Source organism: Typha latifolia, chromosome 6 (assembly GCF_019914945.1).
Source record: "Typha latifolia isolate L0001 chromosome 6, TyphaL0001v2, whole genome shotgun sequence".
NCBI lineage: Eukaryota > Viridiplantae > Streptophyta > Magnoliopsida > Poales > Typhaceae > Typha > Typha latifolia.
In genome coordinates this window covers 11,532,648-11,551,521 of record NC_133091.1, presented here as the reverse complement: position 1 = coordinate 11,551,521, position 18,874 = coordinate 11,532,648, and the positions used below count along the sequence as shown (strand labels likewise).

Below are 18,874 nucleotides of genomic sequence, written 5' to 3'. Positions count from 1 at the left end.
CAATCTGATTGCTTATGCGAGGTTACTCGCTTGCGTACGCTCTTAAAAGAAAGAAGTCATTAGGAAGCTACTCTTTACTTTGACCTAAAATGATTTAAATTTAGATAAGTAGAGAACGAACAGTTTTTGGTTTGTTCTTCAGAGTAGCCCAGCTAAAAAGACTGCCCTAATCTGTTCGAACATGTGCAAAGAGCATAACTATAGAGCTACACATTTATCCACTAGCATACATAGGTTAATTTAAGCCTATAAGAGTGACCAGTGAATGCACGCTAATTTATCAATAACACGCATCTATGTAATGGTCACAAATCACACTCACTCTAATCTACTAGCACCCTTCTATCCTATCTAATTCATTGTTAAGTTCTCACTTCTCTCTCTCTTTCAAAAAAGAAAAGAACAAAAACATTAGGCAAACACCAGCAAGAGTAATATCTAGATTAATCTTTTGCTCAGGAAATAATCACCTCTCATTTTAGACATTTTTATGAACATCTCTACAACAGTATGTCACAAATATTGGATCTGCGTTTATATATTTACAAGCAGAGTATCCTATTCCATCTGTATATTAAGCTTCCCAACGAGGGCACACATATAGACTGGCAACAGAATTATGAGCAGTCATAATTTCATGGACATATTTTCTCAGCATAGATCTCGGGGAACACTGAGATGTCGTAAAAATGTCAAGATATGGTTGACGACGAGGAAGGACGGAGGCCCATCCTTCTTGCTTCAGGGACATTTGCACGTCCAAAGTAATCAGTTAAGCGTGTTGCTGTGTAGTTAGAATAGCTGGAAAAAGAGGCTTGTCGAACCATCACCAAATGACCGGAGATCAGCCGGTTTCACCAACGCCCTGCACAGTGGGCATGTGCGTTCTCTCTCAAACCTGAAATCAGTGTAGGAAATGAGAAGTTTCCAAAGCAAGTGAAATGCTAACATCATATCATTTTGCAAGATAAGACAATTATTTCAGACTTATCTAGTGGAAGCCAGAAATAGAAAAAGAAAAAGAAAGCATAGGTTTTATTAGTCAACATACTAAAATTTGATACTGGTAGCTGAAAATATAATACTACCACAACCTGTTAGAAATTCAATCTCTTACATAGGTTTTATTAGTCAGTCACAATTTGTCATTCTTATTTGCAGAGGAACTCTAACTTGTTGATTGGTGATCTTAGGAACTATCAGTATACAAAAGATATCCATCTACAAACTGAATAATTAGAGACGGCTTCCAGTTAAAACAGTTCCAACAACTTCAAAATTCCCAGGCCGCCATTTCATGGTGAAGACAAAACTTCAGTTTGTCTTGGTACAGTCCATCCACTAAGAAACAGCTTTTAAAAATATTAAGTAGGTCTTTAGTGCAGAAATTACACTTTATTCAAGCTAAGGCAGACTATGATAAAAGACGGAGTTTAGTATCCTTTGATGTTTCATAAGATGTCATCCAAGTTGCATCTGAAAAGAATGTTAATATGGGAAAAATAATAAATAGCAAAAAAAAAAGAAGGATGAGGGAATTACCATTCCGAAACACAATCTTCACAGAAGATGTGTTTACAGCGAAGAAGAATAGGAGCATGCATTTTCTCCTGGCAGATAGCACACATATCACCAGCAGCAATAACCTGCATGACCACCATTAGTTTCAAATGCATGATGAATTTATAAAACTTTCAAGAGGTAAAGCTATGAAATATGCATTGAAGGTATGTTCGTTTTCTCCAAGTTCATTACCATGATCAAAATATCAGAATGAAGGATTGGAGACTCACAGGAATCATCCGTGACTAGAGGGCAAGGCATTAGCAGAAAATTGATCATATTATATACTGGCTGGCTGGGTCAGAGGAAATAACTACCAGACTACCTAACTCAGGTGCCCAACTGGTCTAACTAGAAATATGCATACCACTTTATCATGTGAACAAGAGTAATTGAGATGAGATGGCTATATAAAAATAAGCAAAATTACTACAATAACGGCAAGATACCAGTTTCTCGTTTGTGTGTTAAGAACCTTTTTATATTAATGTCATCATTATATAATAGACCTGTCACAGAGTGCAACCCTGAAGTAATCATCTGTAAAACCATACGAACTTCTAAGTAAGAATTTATGAGGTATGAATAAACAGTGAGTTTACTTGTTCCATTGTTGCATAAGAGCCATAAAGTACATCTTTACGAGATAATGCCTTCAATGAAGCCAAAAATGATTGAACCTGAAAGTAATAGACTTAAAACAATGTTAAAAAGATCAACTAATACTTTGATAAGTGACTATCAAGGTAACAATGTTCAACTGACTGAAAATTTTAACATTTGTACCTTTCACTTTACTTAAAAGAATACTTAAGAATAAACAGAGAATATACCTTCTCGACAACTGATGTCAACTTGAAAGTAAGATATAACCCTGTAGTGAGAGAAGAAAAGAGGCTGCCATATTCCTTGTTGAGGAAGAATCGATACCAAACAGGAGCCGGCAACAAAGCTCGGTACAAGAGTAGGAGATATTCGACAACAGTTAACATTTGACCCTACGAAGTTAATAAAATTCCATTTTAGAATAAAAAAATAAAAAATGAAATGAAGTGAATTCTTTTAATATATACAAAAGAATTCCAGTGAATATCAAGAAAAAGATGAATGCAGACCACATATTTAACTGACTCTTTGAATAATAAACACATCACAATGTCAGACTTCCATGCTCAATAGTAGACAAGATGAGAAGATCAGAAGACCACTAAAACTGTCCATAAGGAAAATAACCTATTAGTTGCATCACCAGAAAAGATGCCATCCATCAGATACAATTCATGTGATTAGTCTTACGATAATAGTATAATACACGTCCTTCAGCACGTTTCTTCCAAAAGGGGATACTAAGTCAACTGTTTTCCATAGTTGATAGAATTATTGAAATACTAATAACAGCAGAAAACATTAGATATCATCAGCAACAAAATCTAAGAATCGATATTTTATCATAAATGAGTAGAGAAACTGAAAAGGCCCCTGAACTTAGTTCTACAGTGATTCAGCATGTAAATAATAAAATTCTGTCCTTTAGATGACAAATTTTATCAATTTATTCCCGTTCAATAGATGAATATAAACTTCCAAATGAAATACTGAAGGAAGAGAGCTTTCCAGAGGACGAAAATTATAAACAATCAAGATAGTTCAGTTCCAAACTTCCAATCCATCCATAAGATAGCAAATTCCTTAATTTTAATTTTTGAGTAATCACTAACATCCAATAGAAGACCAACTTAAGCAAGACTACTATAAGATATAAACCAAGCATAATGCAGAAATCTAAGCAAAAAGGCTTACCTGCCTCCGATAGTTACGACCCCTGCCATTTTTGTAGTACATCAAAAGGCCACACTTAACAACCATAGCTGCCTGGCGTACCATTGTATCTGGAAGAGGAAATCATTAGTGAAGAACCATTGTGATTCGTAATTAAAAAGAAAATAGTTCTAAAATAATAGACATACGGTTGGATCAATATAAATTAGAGAGAAAAAAAATCAATTAAAATGCATGCTAATGCAGATGGTTACTGAATACATACCTTTAGTCTTTTACCAACAAGTAATTCGGAGAACACAAGAATAACATCATAAATCAAATGCATAATATAAGAAATGCTAGAGGAGACATAGTGCATATGCTTCTAGTATATTTACACCAGAATGAGTCTTACATCCTATGAAGTATCTGAAAGACTCAGTTTAGACATCATGAAACAAGTTTACATTTTATGGATGAAAATGATTCCGTTACATGTGATAAATGCTGTATATTCGTGAGCTAGGAGAATTCAAGGATCATTCTGTCTTGTAACATGAGAATATAATTAGACCAACCAAGACAAATAGATAGATGGCAGATAAGAAGAACGAAAACAAAACATACTCAATTTTTTTTCATCTGTAACATCTCAGGCATTCTGCCTCGTAGGCTTATACCATTCAGCACAAACCTGATTATCTCCTACCAAAGGCACCCTTTAGTGTTTGTCCAAAATTAAGATCATCCGAGCAAAAGATTTATTTTGTGCTCATATTGCACCTTATATGTATTTACAGACACATTTGGCGGCCAAGAGGTGCTAACTCTACGTGATTTTCACTCCTAAAATAAAGGTATCTGTCGCAATTAATTGTAGTACTGTACAAATCAGATGATCTTCTCACATCTTATATGCAACTGGTGTAGTACTGTACAAAAGTCTATGATCTACCCACATCTTATATGCAACTGGTGCTAACCTAGCTTAGCATTAGTGTCACCATTTTCTTCTATTTTATCTAGTGGCACTACAAAACCATCTCAAGATTCCCAACTATTTCCCTATCAGCCTGACATTTCAACATCATAAAGTATTGCTAGTTCATAACTTTTTTATAAGATTTTGTTTAATTAGAAGGTATTCAATCATAAAAGAGAACTGCTCTTCTCCACTTCACCACCTTTCTCAACTCTGAATAAATTTCCATTATATTATCCTTCTAGCAACTTGATCACAAAGAAAAATCCACAAAGACTCTTCTAGGACTTCAAATGTATTTTCTCAGGTTGAACCACGACCTAGAGTTTTTTGTATTACATAAGTGAAGCAAAAAGACTCAAAAACTAATCAGAATCAGATCTAGAAAAAGCTAACCCCAGCTTGGGCATTCAAATGCCCGATGAGCCGTTTGAACAAACGAGGATTTCTTCTCTTGCTGCTTGTTTTGTCATAAAGTCTTTCCAACACTTATATAATGACCTTTATACGGTTGAAAATATTGTGAAAAAGTTCAAATGCCCAACCACAGATATGGTTGAAAATTTATGAAAACATTCCAACACTTAAAAAAGAGTTGTATTATTGAGAACACCATAAAACTATTCAAATGCCCTTCCAATGGTTCAAGTGCTTATAAAGACATCTTTAAAGCATTCCAAGTATTAAGCACATAGACTATTGGAACAGTTTCATGACATTTTCAGTGGTACAAGTCTATTTTTTAAGTGCTCAAACGTTTTCATGACATTTTCAACGGCACCTGGATCATGGTCGGGCATTCAACATTTTCATGACATTTCGAACAACATAAAGATCATTATACAAGTGTTGGAACGACTTCATGACAAAATAAGCAACAAGAAAAGATAGCATTTGTGCGTTCAAACCTCAAACAACCCATCGGGCATTCGAACGCCCAAGCCAGGGTTAGCCTTTTCTAGATTCGATTCTGATTTATTTTTTAGTCTTTTTGCTTCACCTATATAATGCAAAGAAAGCCTACGTCGTGGTTCAACCTAAGAATACGTTTGAAGCCTACAAGAGTCTTTGTGGAAATTTCTTAGCCATCAAGTTGCTAGAAGGATAGGTTGACATAAAGTTTGCAACAAAAAAGAGTATTCTATATCATGCTCAATAAGGATTGCAAGACTATAGGTTTTTGTCATGAAATTGGGTACTTGTTAGATTAAAGAGTCTTTGTGAGTTTTCATTGTGACCAGAGAATATTATAGTCTTGTTTCATTAGAAATCTTTGATCGACATTGATGTGTTCTTTCTTGGAGTGAGTTATTGTATCAATGGTCACTGAGGTAGAACGTCTAATCTCGAAGGCCACTGAGATCGGTTGATCAACTACGAGAAACAATTAATCATCGGTTTTAGTGATCAAGAAATCTTTAGATATAACTATGAGATTCAAGCGATGGTCTATAAATGGTTCTTGTAATTGCTACATTGTTTAATGATTGATTTGATCCTAAGAAAAGCGTCCGTGATTTTTACCCGTAAGTTTTACAGATCATATATCTTTGCATTGCTTTTTTATTTTTGAATATTTTCATATCTTTGAGTATCCATGGTTAGATGTGAGAGTCAAGCTGAGCTTTACGGGCAGACCGGGATTAAATATTTGTTCACGACCTAACCCACCAATCACTTGGTTCGGGCCAGGCTAAAATACTGTAGCCCCTTACTGCCCACTAGCCCATTGGATATAGGTCGAGCGTAATGGGTCTAGCATAATGGGCCGAATTTAAAAAATATTATATCTTATCGGGTCAATAATAATGAGTTTCTATGAAAATATTTTAGTTATCTTTCATAGAAATATATTTATATATCAATATCTAGTTTACTAAATCTCTGATGTGTGACTAAGAAAATATGGGAATAGGTATGCTTAACGGACCAAGCCATGAATGGACATAGCGGGCCGGGCTTTCAGGCTGCGTCGAGCAAGCAAAGGCTTAGCCCATGCCGCCCACTACTATCTCGGGCTCAGAGTTAGGTCAGGCCTAAATCGAGCTCAAGCTAGGCTTGGGCAGGTCAGGCCCAACAATCATCTCTATCTATAGTAGGTTGTTATCTCCTAGATTTAGGGTTTGTAAATTTTTCATAGTCAAAGCAAAATAACCAACCATTTTTGGGCCTCTCCTGACCATTAAGACAAAGCTCTAGTTTGATTCTTAATTCTCTATATCTAGATATTCCAAAATCTTTTACTTCTGAACTACTTCGCCATGATTCCAAGTTGGCATGTGTACACATTCTACACCTATGGCTTTATCAGCAAATGATAACATCTTAGGACCTTATCTTTAATATGCTTATTTAGTCAATCCCTAAGCATTACGAAAGGTAGAGACTCAGTCATGATACAAAATTTGCATGTCTCCCTATTGGCCTTACACTAATCATTGCAACTATATATATACTAAAGTAACTAAACTACTAAATACTCCTTTCTTTAGTAAAACCTATAATATTAGTTTCTTAAGGACCTAATATATCCATGTTCTAAGGTGACAAAGAATGATATGTGGATCTTTCTCCTCTTGAAAGTTGAAACTTTCCAATAAACATCCTAGTAGAATTCTATTACAGATAATCTCACATCAGATCAAGTTGGTTTTCAAATACACTAAATTTTATCTCTTGTTTCACTCCTTTCAATTCCTAGCATAAAAGAAGGGGAGGATTCTCTATATCCGTTGGTCTAGCATATTCAAAATCTTCATGAAAAAAAAACCAGAACATTTAATAAATGTGTAATACAGGCAATGAGGCAAATTATGTCGTGCAATCATAAATGTAAGTTAGCCAGTTTCTAAAACCATCTTTCTTTCATCTATGAAACTTCAGCTAAGAAAGTCATGCTGACAAAGTTGTCATAGAACTTACATGTGCAGCTTTAAAAAAAGTAAATTCTAAATTTTTATAGTGAATTCGTGAGTTTTTTCTTAAAAAACAACTTTGTAGAGAGGGGATGTTATATATTCAGATAAAAGTCAGAGGAGTACCATTCACCATAATGATAAATATTGCATGCCAAAATGGTGGTATTTCTTTTGGTGGGAGCATAACAAGAGGTTTGAGTAGGTCACCATCCCTGTACCACCAATATATTCCAAATATATGAATCACAAAAACTAGTGTAATCCCAACAAGCACTGAAATTTTTCTCTCTCCCTGCATAAATCAGCAAAAAAAAGATGTCAAGGCCAAGTAATGCTGAAGAAATCTAGAAATTTATCTAGAGAAAAGAAGAATAACACTGTAAGACATTAGTGAAATTTAGTGCAGAATTTAACCACCAAAAGAAGCCAATAAGATAGACATCCAGTGATAAATAAAACATGAAATGTACAATTCTTTTCTAGCTTTAACATGCAAGAATCTTTGATAACCTATGAGATGGGTGAGAAGGACAAATATTGGATTTAATAAAATTCTTGATTCGAAAGAATAAGAGAAACTTCATTACAATTATCAAGACCTAACCTGAGTTGATTTCAAAAGAAATGTGCAATATGACATAAACAAAACCCTTATAAAGGGAATGTGATACCTACAAACTTTTTGCATTGTACATTAAGCTCTATCATTTCATTTTTTAATAAAGCCATAGTTGAAAAATAAGCACATTGTAGATTCTCAAATGTGGTAAAACTATTCTTATCATTGTCAACCTAATCCTGCAAAACAATAAGCATATAGAAAACATAGGTCTTATCTTTTAACATGCCACATGCACATTGCATCAATTGTAGCTTCTGATATGGAACATCATACAAATAAAGCTAGCACAGAGACAGCACTCTTAACATGAAACCACTAATTTGTTGAGAACACCAGAAAAATGATAATTGGGAGGCAAGAAGAAAACAGGGTGCCAAATGAACAAAGCAAATAGTAATTTTAAGCGAAATGGCTAACACCTTTAAAGCAGTCTGCTTCCGCAAAATGTCATTGGACTTGAACATCACAGCAGCAATCCAAATCGTCACAAAGAAACCTGCTTCTTCCACAAGTTTGATTAACTTATATACAGAAAAAGGAAACTTGAATATATGCATATTAGCCTCATTTAAATTTAGGCATGCAACATTACATTAGCACATTGATGCTTCATTTGTTCTAAATAACAAGCTTAAAGAAAAAGAAATAGGTGATTATCCCACTTAAAAATACTTATACATCATCTGGAATTAGGAGACTGCATCTTCAAATGAGTATATTAGAAATGATATAGCATACAACAACAACTAAAAACTAGAAAGAACTGTGAAATGGTTTTCTTTCACATGCTTAAAAAGTTGGTCCTGCTACCATCAGCGAGAGAAATGCTGAATTAAGAAAATAAGGTCTGAAACATGGTGACACGTGCGAGCAAATGAAGACCTTGATGTGCTTTGGCATTCCATATTTTATTTGTTATTTACTATATCCATCATAATCTTGCTTTGCATACCAATTTTAAGTAAGAGAAGCAACTAGAAATTATACCTTGCAAATGCTGCCTGATGAAAACCACCAATAGGAGCAAGGAGAAAGGCAATATCTGCTCAATCCATCTCGCAACCTGCTGTATGTCATACCTCTGGTAAGAAGTATCCCTATTGACTCCTGTGCTATTCGCCTCTCCATCCGTTGTCTGTGAACCGACATCCGAGATTGATCCCGGCAAAGAAGATGAAGAAGAAGCCACCTCTCCAACCCCACCCTCATTTCCTCCATCTCCCCGCTCCCTCTCGATGCCCGTAGCACCCACCTCAACGGGGGCATTCCCCGCTCTCCCCGGACCAATCGCCAACCCTTGTGGCTGCCCGGCTCCCGCCCTCACGCCCTCTTGATCACCAACCCCTATGATCCTTATCGATACCTCTCCCCCGCTGCCACCGCCGGATTCATCGAGCCGACTGGGAACAGCCAAACCCCCTCCATTCACAAGGTTCTCCGTCTCCGGATGGCTCGATCTCGGCCGCAAGATTCCGGAGTACTCCAACAGAGCGGACAAAGGCGCCTGGATAAAATTAGACGCCGATAATTGCATCCCGTACCTCCTCAAAGGCCCTCCCCCGCCGCCGGAAGAGGCGGCGGGAATCCGGTAAGGATCGGAGCTTCCTCCGGAGGAATCCATCCTCGGAGGACGAAACCGCAAAGAAAGCCTCGAGAAACCTCCAAGAAACGAATCGGATTGACGAGCTCGTACGTAGGTGGTGCGATCTACGAGAAAACGAATTGGATTTGATGGAAACCCTAAACCTAACCCCCTAATTATGGACGCGAAATCGCCTACCTATGGTGGGGATATATCCAAAAAGAAAGAAGAGAGAGGGCCGAGGACGAGGAAAGGGAGTTAAAAATAAATGGAGTAAAAGTAGAGGGGTGATTCGAGAAATTTTTGTCCTCTCTCTCTTTAGTGACGAGATTATATAATATATCTCCAATTTAGACGCAAGAATAGTTTTAGTTCCTTCTAAAATAATTCGATATTATTAAAACGATTAGCTCAGATATTTAAAAGAAAAAAAAAAGTATTATCTCTGAATAAGTGTCTTCCTTTCTAGGTGAGCAAAACACGTGCAAATCCGATAAGTCCGAACCGTAGTATTAGCTATTAGATATGAAATATAAAATATAGAATTAAATAAAATAAATGTCTTGAGTTCGAATCCTATTAAATTCATCTAATTTTTTAAAATATATAATTAGTACTTATTTAATTCAAATCAATTTTCTAAATTATTAAAATATCTCAGCTCCAAAATAAAAGAGTTTTAAATATAGTATATATATAATTAAAATACAGCTCCAAATTCCTTCTAAATTTGTACACAAAATCCAATTGTCTCTTTTAATTATCATATTGTTGTCTCAAATAAATCCTTGATAAATTAAGTGATTATCAATACTCTCGGCAGCTTTTATGCAAATTAAATATTATTTTACTAAATGTACTAAAAGCAATAACTACATCAGCTAATTTTTATAAATTATATCGCAAACTCTATTAATAGTTTATATAGATACATCTAAATCCAAGTAAGCTAAATAGTATTTACTCAAGTAACTACTCAACTATTTTCCTATTTTTTAATTTTTTTTAACACTCAACTACTTGGGCACATGATTTAGTGTCCACACTCAACTACTCGCAAGAAGACAAGCATAAGGATATAACTAAAAATGCCATCACAAAACCTCATTAACTACTCCTAACGTTAACCATGTGCCAATATTATGTCACAGTATTGCATTTATTTATTGTATCTTGCCCTTAATTTGCTTTAATAATTTATCATTTGCAGCTAAGCTTACGATCACTGCATAATATAAAACTCATATTGGAAAGGAACAAGCTTTGATTAATCCTCACCTATAACTTCCTATCTAATTACTCATCCTTCTTCTATATATATATATATATATATATAATTTGTAGGCTAAGTGGGGCCATAATTAATCAATCCTGCTAGAGATATAATCTGAGCATTGCCGCATATAATCTGGCAGTGCAATCATATTCTTGCCACTGAGTACAAACTCAATGGTCAAAAAGTCCCATTAACACTGGAAAAAAGGTTAGTGGATTATTCTTTTACCACAAGCAAAAGATATATAAATGAAATCATCAACAACTACTTTTATGGTCAGTCCTCTTTTTCTTGTCACACTTTGGGTTGAGCTGGATAAGTACTACTTGCACATGTTAATGTTTTTACCACCATGGGATTTATCCCGGAGTTCCTTTGTAAGGCTGCAGATTGCATGATGAGATGACTAGTATTGTGGCTCAATGAAGAAGCTGTGAAGAAAGCCACAGGAAGCTCATGCAAGGAGATGGGGAGGAGAACCCAGTTGATCTGAGCTGAGGATGGAGCTGTGGAGGCTATTTTATGGGTTCAAATGTTTTTTTTTTTCTTGGTTGTTAGCTATACTTGTCGTTGGTGGTGTTGGGTTAATTTCTGGAACCTATCTCTGTGGAACTGTGTAACATTTGTGACAGTATTACTGGATTTTGTTAGAATCTTGTAGGGGGTGGTAAAACACTTGGAACTTTGATGGTGTGTTTTGTCTGTTTGTTGGAGTTCTATGCTGTAACTGGTGGTGATTGATTTTGTGCATTAATCTTGTTGGAGACTAATGTTTTCTAAAGTTTCGAGAGCTACGGACTGGGTAGTAGTAGGCACAAGTAATCTATCTAATGATTATATATGATCACTGTAATCTACCTGCATGAGATACAATCTATACCAGGGAAGAGCTGTCAGGATGCACATCTTTGAGGATAAAAGTAGCTGCAATGCAAAGCGAGAAGAGGATGTGTGGCAATGGAACAAGCAAGAGAGAATAACAGAAGTTCTTTTAAGAAAAGGATAATTCTTCAGAGTAGCTGATAGATTTAACCACCAAGTTTTGGCTCAACTCAACTAGTTACATAATTTTAGGAAAAAGATGTACTAAAAGGGATGTCATGCTTACAAACATACACAGGATTTGCTCTTTTTTAAAACACTCAGAAACTGAGCCATTCAATTCTTAAAAGTAATGCTATGCTTACGAACACTTAACAGAGCTTCTACAAATAAGAATTTCCAGTATAAACAAAGCAATATGAATAGACATAAATAATCTAGAAGCCCTGCCAATGATGTAATCCATATTAATGCGTCAAAATATGGGAGTTTTCTAATAATACCTCACCAAAAAAATTCATCATGCTTGTACTCTCAATAGACCAGAAAACAATTCAAAATCTTTTCTTTCACATACAATCTTCCTAATGAAGTAGGTAAACCACTACAGCATTCGTGAAAGGAAATATTAAGATTAAATATCCATGAATGAGATTCAGATTTTAGAAATGAGATAAACAATGTCTAACAAAAGCAAAAGGTAGCAACAGATTACTGCATACAAGCAGAAAATGCGGACAGTCGAGTTGCTTGATACAAGAAATTAAACTTGAACATGTTCTAGCAATTAAAACCAAGACAACATAAGGCTGACAATTTTTCATTCTCCAAGTAACAAAATCTAAGATCCTGTAACAGCTGACAAGAAGGCCGATCCAGGTTGGCGCCTAGCAAGTGGACCATGGCAGCCAAGTAACTGTACAACAAAAAAGCCAATAAAATTATATTAGCTCCTGTTGATAATTAGTTGACAAAATGAAGAAGATAAGATCAACTACTTTGCCGCACCTACACAAATCAATGAGAGAAAAATGTCAATGGAAAGTAACATGTGAAAATGATATGTGCAGTAAATCCTGAAAGCATTATCCAACAACCTGACGCTATCGGATAACCATTTCATTTTTCTATCACAGTTCATAAGGCCCAAACTAAAAGGACTAGATAACTCAGTCACTGCAATCCACACAGCACGAGGGTGCCCACTAAATAATGTCTCCAAGTCGCTTGTTACAGCAGAAAGCAATATAACTAACATTATAGGGCAACACCTTGCACTCCTAGATTCACTTCTAATGGTTTTCATACCAATAGCCTGCAGTACTTACAAGTCAAATTGGATCGTTAGGCTCACTAAAACGTGTAGACACTATTCTCATTTGGCAAACCAAGGATATATGTTGACTACCTACTAAAAAGTTACAATTTCATGGAGCACCCACTATAAGTTTCATTATACTAGCACTGAAAGAAAACCAAGGCAGGACATATGTATGATACGAACTAGATGAAGAGCTAAGAAATTAAGAATTGGAAGGTTGTCAATTATACCTTTGCATTAACACCATCAGGTACGATTCTGTTCTCGCTTTTCCACCTGGCATAATCGGTGCGGCTGAACTTGGTGAACCCCCTAATTGATAAGTGAAAAATATAAGGTTTAGTAAACAATGTAATTGTAAGGAAAAAAAAAAGAAAAATTCTCCAGTATAGTCAGATTAATGCATTTTGGATTCAGTATAACCAAACAGCCAAGGACAACCACCAAACTAAAACCAAATAATCCATAGTCAATATAGCCAAGGAAAAACACTTCAAGTTGACATTTAGTAGGACAATCATCAATATTAACTTCAAGAAATTTGTCTAATGCGTACCACTTCCTGCTGACAATAATCTTTTGACGGCCAGGGAACTTGAACTTGGCACGACGAAGTGCCTCTTGAGCATGAACGCCATTGTTGTCCTTGCAACGAACAGAAAGGAGGACCTGACCAATGCTCACTCTGGCACAAGTTCCTTGTGGCTTCCCAAAGGCACCTCTCATACCAGTTTGGAGCCTATCAGCTCCAGCACATGAAAGCATCTTATTGATACGAAGAACGTGGAAGGGGTGCACCCTCACCCTTAGGTGGAAAGCATCCTTTCCAGCGAATTTGGTCATATACTTGTTGCAAGCAATACGAGCTGCCTCAAGAGCCTCACTGGAAACATTCTCCTTCTCCCAACTCACCAAGTGAACACAAAAGGGGAATTCATCAACTCCTTTCTTCTTCATTCCAACATCATAGATCCTAATCTTTGGATCCGGAACACCACGGCAGTAACGTGATTTTGGGTAGGGCTTATTCTTGATCTGACGATAGCATCTTGCAGGTCCTGCATAAAATACATAGTTAAAACCTAGTTCTGATTAAACTAAATATGGATCTTGTGACCATCATATGAGTAAGCTCACACAACATTAATTATTCATAATAGTGAAACAGCATGGCAACAATACATTTTACAGATATCCAGGAAATTTATATAATATACAGATCTATACATAAACAAAATCATTTAAACATTTACCCTTTAAGGTGGCATTTGGTTCATGTATAATGGATATTTAATTATGAATTATGTTTCTCTTAAATATATTTTGCAACCAAACATTCATTTATGCATGTTATGTTCAAGCCTTGTATAAGATAAATCATGTGACAAACTACACATAAAATATTATCATAGATAAAAGGATGCGATAAAGTTATGTGAGTTCTCTAAGCAAGATTTCTATTACAATTAACATACCTATACACAATTTAGTAATCAAACATAAATTCTTATATAAATTTATTCAAGCTAATAATTATGTTTTACACCCAAACAAAAAAAATGTAAGTAAAATTACGGATGTACATAATTTATATTTAAAAGATGTGCAGTAGGTTATGATTAAAACACCTTATGGATGAACCAAACAAGGCCTAAATCTTTATCAATAGGAGCAACAAATTCACGAGCTGCTATAACTTGATATCTATAAGTGGGGCATCATCCAAAGTGCATCAGTGTGACAACGCCTGCTACTTAAGTCAACAGGAATAAGATTTAGTTTGAGACTTCAGAAGGTACAATTTAACCTGAGAATAATAATGATCTCTAAGAACCATTTCCCCAAAATATTGCTAATCCTACCCAAAAATACATATCCTAATCTGAAAGAAAGCTGGTTTGTTATCCAACTTTTTATGTAGGCTTAATTGTTTGGAGGCAGAAAAAGAGATGCAGATAGAAAAGGCATAGCATTCTACAAGTTCTAAGAAATGGACATAGGTCCAACTAACTCATCCTATGTACATATGTAAGTTATGAGAAAGTCTAGGAAAACAAGCCCTACTTTTGCATAAACTTCCAATCCAGAATCTTTATGGATATATGGCCTAAAACTTGTAAGAAATGAGAAGATCCACTAATCCTATGATCATCATACGGTTATATTCACACATTCATGTTAAGTGATTTCTGGTATTATACTTCATATTCCATTGCAGTAACTTCTCCAAATTGAACATCAGATCTTCTGGCCATCTAAAACTTGTATACATTAGCAAAAATTAAACTTCATTCAGGAAAACAGAAAAGTAAATATATTGAAGGGTACCAGCAAAACTACACCTTGCTATCAAATCATATCAAATCCAAATAGAGAGACCAAAGAATCTACTATAACCAACCACAGCCAAGGCCAACGCTAAGGATATCAAATCAGAGATTATATTTGCACTGGATCTTAGACTATGGAACACCGAAATAAAATTCCAACTCTACAAACAGCGATCATGGTGAAACTATTCCAAATCTACAATCCTACATAAACGAAATGGATCTAACCTAACAATACGAACAAAACAACCAAGTAGCAATCAAACAAAACAAACACAGAATAGAACACTGGATCGCATGAGTTGTAGCAACGAAGTAATATTAATAGAGATTTAAAATAGCGATGGACGTACTTCTCCCCATTGCGGACGCGGCGGTGGAACGATGGAATCCTCGGCGGAGAAGACTAAACCCTAGAGAGGCGAGAGACGGAGAAGCGTGCCGTTTATATAGGCGATATCTTAACCGCGGAAACCCTAGAAATCTTGTTAATGGCCAGCGAGATGTGAGCTAAATGGACCCGGCTCCGAATGGGCTGACGTAGGCCGTGACGCATTCCGGCCCAAATAAGAAATAATGGGCCCTTTGTGGACTCTTTCTAATTTTTTATTTATTAAAAGAATTTGGACAATATTCAAATAACTCCCTATAATTTTTATTATTTGACAATCAATACCCCATGATTTTGTAACCTCATCCCTTTTTTTCTCTAGAATTTTCAAATACACCCTGAGGTGACTAAAACCAACGGTTTCTAATCAAAGAGTATCAACTAGGAATACGTTATTAGAATATTAAAGATAAAATTTAAAATATCTAAATTACCCTTTGGTGATTAAATTTAAGAAGAGATTTTTTATTTGGTTAAATATGCTAAGGTGAGGTATGGCTTAAAAACTGTTTGATTGTTGCAGGTCAAAGTCAAGGTTAAAAATAAATTAAGGGTATTTTAGTAATTTACTTAGTAGAGAGTTATATGAAAATCATAGATCATGGTTAGTGATAGTTAGTAAAAGTAATAATAGAATGTTATGAAAATTATAAGAAAAAAATTGAGGGGCCTCGCTATAAAATCCTTGCCGATGGGCGTTAATTAGAAAATAATAAAATTATAGAGTATTATAATAAAAGAAAGAGAAATAATTAGAGAAAAAAAAAGCATTCCCTTTGTTTAGTCATATGATCTAAGGGCCAATTAGATCGAAACTGGCAAAAATATTTCAGCATAAATGATTGTTAAATTTGAAAAATAATATGAGGTTAATTTATCTACTAATTGTGCCAATCAACTCATAAGTAAACTATCTTCTATGGACTTTCTTTTCAAAAAAAAATCATAAGGAAACTATTTTATGATATTCTTCAGTTTTGAATTACTACCCAAAATAGCAAATCAAGGGCTTCACCAGCACAATAGATTCAAAATTTCTTTCAAATTCAAATTTAAAAACGATCATTTTGAGGCTATTATATGAACATAAGATAATTTCTTACAGAAACAAAATGCCTCCTCAAATATTTCTCTTATATTTGCATGTGATAGAGCTCAATTGATTAAAGGAGCTCATGTTATATGAGGGCATTCTAATTCTAATCCTAGCAGTATCGATATTTAATGGTACACTGTTTAGCTAAAAATATATATATAATATTGAACTGAAGCAGAATGTCTCACAACAATACCATGATACAACAATAAAAATCTTCAATTAGAAGCATTTGAATAATTGCCACAAATCAAGGAGTTTTCCATACAATTATCATACCATGATTTATGATTGATGCATCTCTTCTTCTTTTTTTCTTAGCTTCTTCAATATCGTTTTGATCTCTTTAGCGCATTCATAACATATGATCACAGCAATCAAGGTACAAAATACATTGGATTAGGAAGTTTAAATACGCGATCGCCAACATAGTCTCCCTGCAGATCACTCCATTGATCTCCTATATTCCCGCGCAATCTATATCCTTCTGCAACCAATTGCTTTCTTATTGCAGACTTAAAGAGCGTAGCACTTAGCCCTTTATATATCGCTGTTCTGCAAAATTCACAATATATACTAGTATTAGAAGATTAGGAAACAAAAGGATGATGTTATAAGTTTGCAAACATGGATGAGTTTCAAATTTCAGAGACTGATAAGTCTTAAAAGAGAGTTATTTTAACATAGACCTCCTTAATTTTCGTGACACTTTTAAATTCTCAGCTATCCAATATATCATACATCCTTGAAAGTGTTAATGGAAAACATTAGATAATTATCTTATCATTAACAACTTCCTCTCTTTGTTCTTTAAAGTAAGAGTAAAATAATCTGTAAAATGTCTAAAATTAATCATGCGATATTCTGAAGATGAAGAACTAAGAGAAGAAGAATTTTAGAGGTTTTACATAATTAAGAACTCCATGTGCTACCAAAAAAAAATGATATGATATATGTGAAGATGGAAAAGATGGCAAAGATCTATAGATATATATATATATATATATATATATATATATATATATATATATATATATATATATATATATATATATATATATATATATCCTTTACAAATATTCCAAGGATCACAAATTATCACCTCATGATCAACCTCTCATACCCATCAAAGCCCTGGAACTTCAAATTGCTAGTTGTTACTGAGCCCAGACTCACTTCATCCCTTCCTGTGAGAAGGAAAACCTTGTAACCGAGCTGTATCAATCTCTTGTACATTCCTAGCACTGCAGGGATAGCTGGGCAAATCCCTTCACTTGCCCAGCTCTTGAATGCCACAGGATCAAATGGAGCTCCCCTGCAACCAAAATCCTCCAAACTATGATATATATAATAATGCAATGAAAACAAAGACCAAGATCACTTTAAGTAGATGAGATCATTACCCAAACTGCTTGCCTTGATAGTAAAAGAGATTGGAGAGACAAGTATCATCCACATCCAACACCCAAGCATCCATGCCATCCTCACCTACACTAACACCATTAAGATAGAGGCCAACTTGCTCCATTGCAGTGTCAAGATCTCTACTGTATTGGCCACCAAACATGTAGCTCTCGACGTAGAAGACGCACTGCGGGGGGACCGTTCGCCAACCCTTGGCGTTGTTCGCCTCGACGGCGAGCCGCCAGCTGAGGCAATAGCTAGTGTCAAATGCTATGGTTGGCCTCAGCAGTTGGCTTGGTTTGGCTTCAGTGGTTCTGGAGAAGAGATTGCTCAACATGAGAAGGATGAGCTCCCACAGTGCAACCATCAAAGTGAACATGTACCTCCACTCTATATAAATACATCACAACATAAAAGAAGCTTTTAGATTCAAAGCTGGATGAATCTTTATGATAAAGATGGCAGAATAATATTATTCCCATAGCAAAACAAACCACCTTTCATTTGTGGGTCTATAAAATAATGGCACTTTAGTAATCTTTAGGCATAATATTCCCACCTAGTGCTGCTATAAAGTGGCAAGAACACTCCTAATATCCATACATAAACCCCTATCTATCTTGCAACCTTTTATAAGATAGAACTAGAGAAAGAGAGGGAGAGAGAACCTAGAAACCAAGCATCAAAGTAGTCTAATGGAGTTGGTCATAGCTGAAGCTGAGAGAGAGAGAGAGATATATATATATATATATATATATATAGAGAGAGAGAGAGAGAGAGAGAGAGAGAGAGAGAGAGAGAGAAAG

The 18,874-nt window shown here is 35.3% G+C and overlaps 3 protein-coding genes across 5 annotated transcripts; all 3 read right to left on the bottom strand.

The window, feature by feature from the left end:
- Positions 1-449: 449 nt before the first annotated feature.
- Positions 450-9,733, bottom strand: LOC140791338 (uncharacterized). 2 transcript variants are annotated; one of them, XM_073141870.1, is made up of 8 exons: positions 8,834-9,733; positions 8,266-8,342; positions 7,348-7,516; positions 3,364-3,452; positions 2,397-2,561; positions 2,166-2,243; positions 1,543-1,646; positions 450-898 (listed from the first exon to the last, which is right to left on the bottom strand). In XM_073141870.1, the coding sequence occupies exons 1-8, from the start codon at positions 9,465-9,467 to the stop codon at positions 793-795; spliced, it is 1,422 nt and encodes a 473-aa protein (XP_072997971.1). In that variant the 5' UTR covers positions 9,468-9,733; the 3' UTR covers positions 450-792. The 2 variants fall into 2 exon arrangements, with proteins under 2 accessions (XP_072997971.1, XP_072997972.1); XM_073141871.1 differs by lacking the exon at positions 2,166-2,243 and having other exon boundaries at positions 8,834-9,619.
- A 2,405-nt stretch (positions 9,734-12,138) lies between these two features.
- Positions 12,139-15,658, bottom strand: LOC140791341 (large ribosomal subunit protein uL16-like). Its single transcript, XM_073141873.1, has 4 exons — positions 15,531-15,658; positions 13,404-13,905; positions 13,078-13,159; positions 12,139-12,442 (listed from the first exon to the last, which is right to left on the bottom strand). The coding sequence occupies exons 1-4, from the start codon at positions 15,538-15,540 to the stop codon at positions 12,368-12,370; spliced, it is 669 nt and encodes a 222-aa protein (XP_072997974.1). The 5' UTR covers positions 15,541-15,658; the 3' UTR covers positions 12,139-12,367.
- A 1,207-nt stretch (positions 15,659-16,865) lies between these two features.
- LOC140790867 (acid phosphatase 1) lies at positions 16,866-18,874 on the bottom strand. 2 transcript variants are annotated; one of them, XM_073141167.1, is made up of 4 exons: positions 18,737-18,874; positions 18,068-18,458; positions 17,767-17,979; positions 16,866-17,219 (listed from the first exon to the last, which is right to left on the bottom strand). In XM_073141167.1, the coding sequence occupies exons 2-4, from the start codon at positions 18,445-18,447 to the stop codon at positions 17,042-17,044; spliced, it is 771 nt and encodes a 256-aa protein (XP_072997268.1). In that variant the 5' UTR covers positions 18,448-18,458; positions 18,737-18,874; the 3' UTR covers positions 16,866-17,041. The 2 variants fall into 2 exon arrangements, with proteins under 2 accessions (XP_072997268.1, XP_072997267.1); XM_073141166.1 differs by having other exon boundaries at positions 18,566-18,793.

Coding starts and splice junctions, on each gene's coding strand:
- LOC140790867 (XM_073141166.1), bottom strand. Junction 17,980..18,067: donor TATCAAGGCAAGCAGTTTGG/GTAATGATCTCA, acceptor TTTTGGTTGCAG/GGGAGCTCCATTTGATCCTG. Junction 17,220..17,766: donor TATGAGAGGTTGATCATGAG/GTGATAATTTGT, acceptor TGAATTTTGCAG/AACAGCGATATATAAAGGGC.
- LOC140791341 (XM_073141873.1), bottom strand. Junction 13,160..13,403: donor ATTATTGTCAGCAGGAAGTG/GTACGCATTAGA, acceptor CTTATCAATTAG/GGGGTTCACCAAGTTCAGCC. Junction 12,443..13,077: donor CTGATGGTGTTAATGCAAAG/GTATAATTGACA, acceptor TTTGTTGTACAG/TTACTTGGCTGCCATGGTCC.
- LOC140791338 (XM_073141870.1), bottom strand. CDS start 9,467: ATGGATTCCTCCGGAGGAAGCTCCGATCCTTACCGGATTCCCGCCGCC. Junction 8,343..8,833: donor CATCAGGCAGCATTTGCAAG/GTATAATTTCTA, acceptor TGGAAGAAGCAG/GTTTCTTTGTGACGATTTGG. Junction 1,647..2,165: donor CTTATGCAACAATGGAACAA/GTAAACTCACTG, acceptor GTGGTCATGCAG/GTTATTGCTGCTGGTGATAT.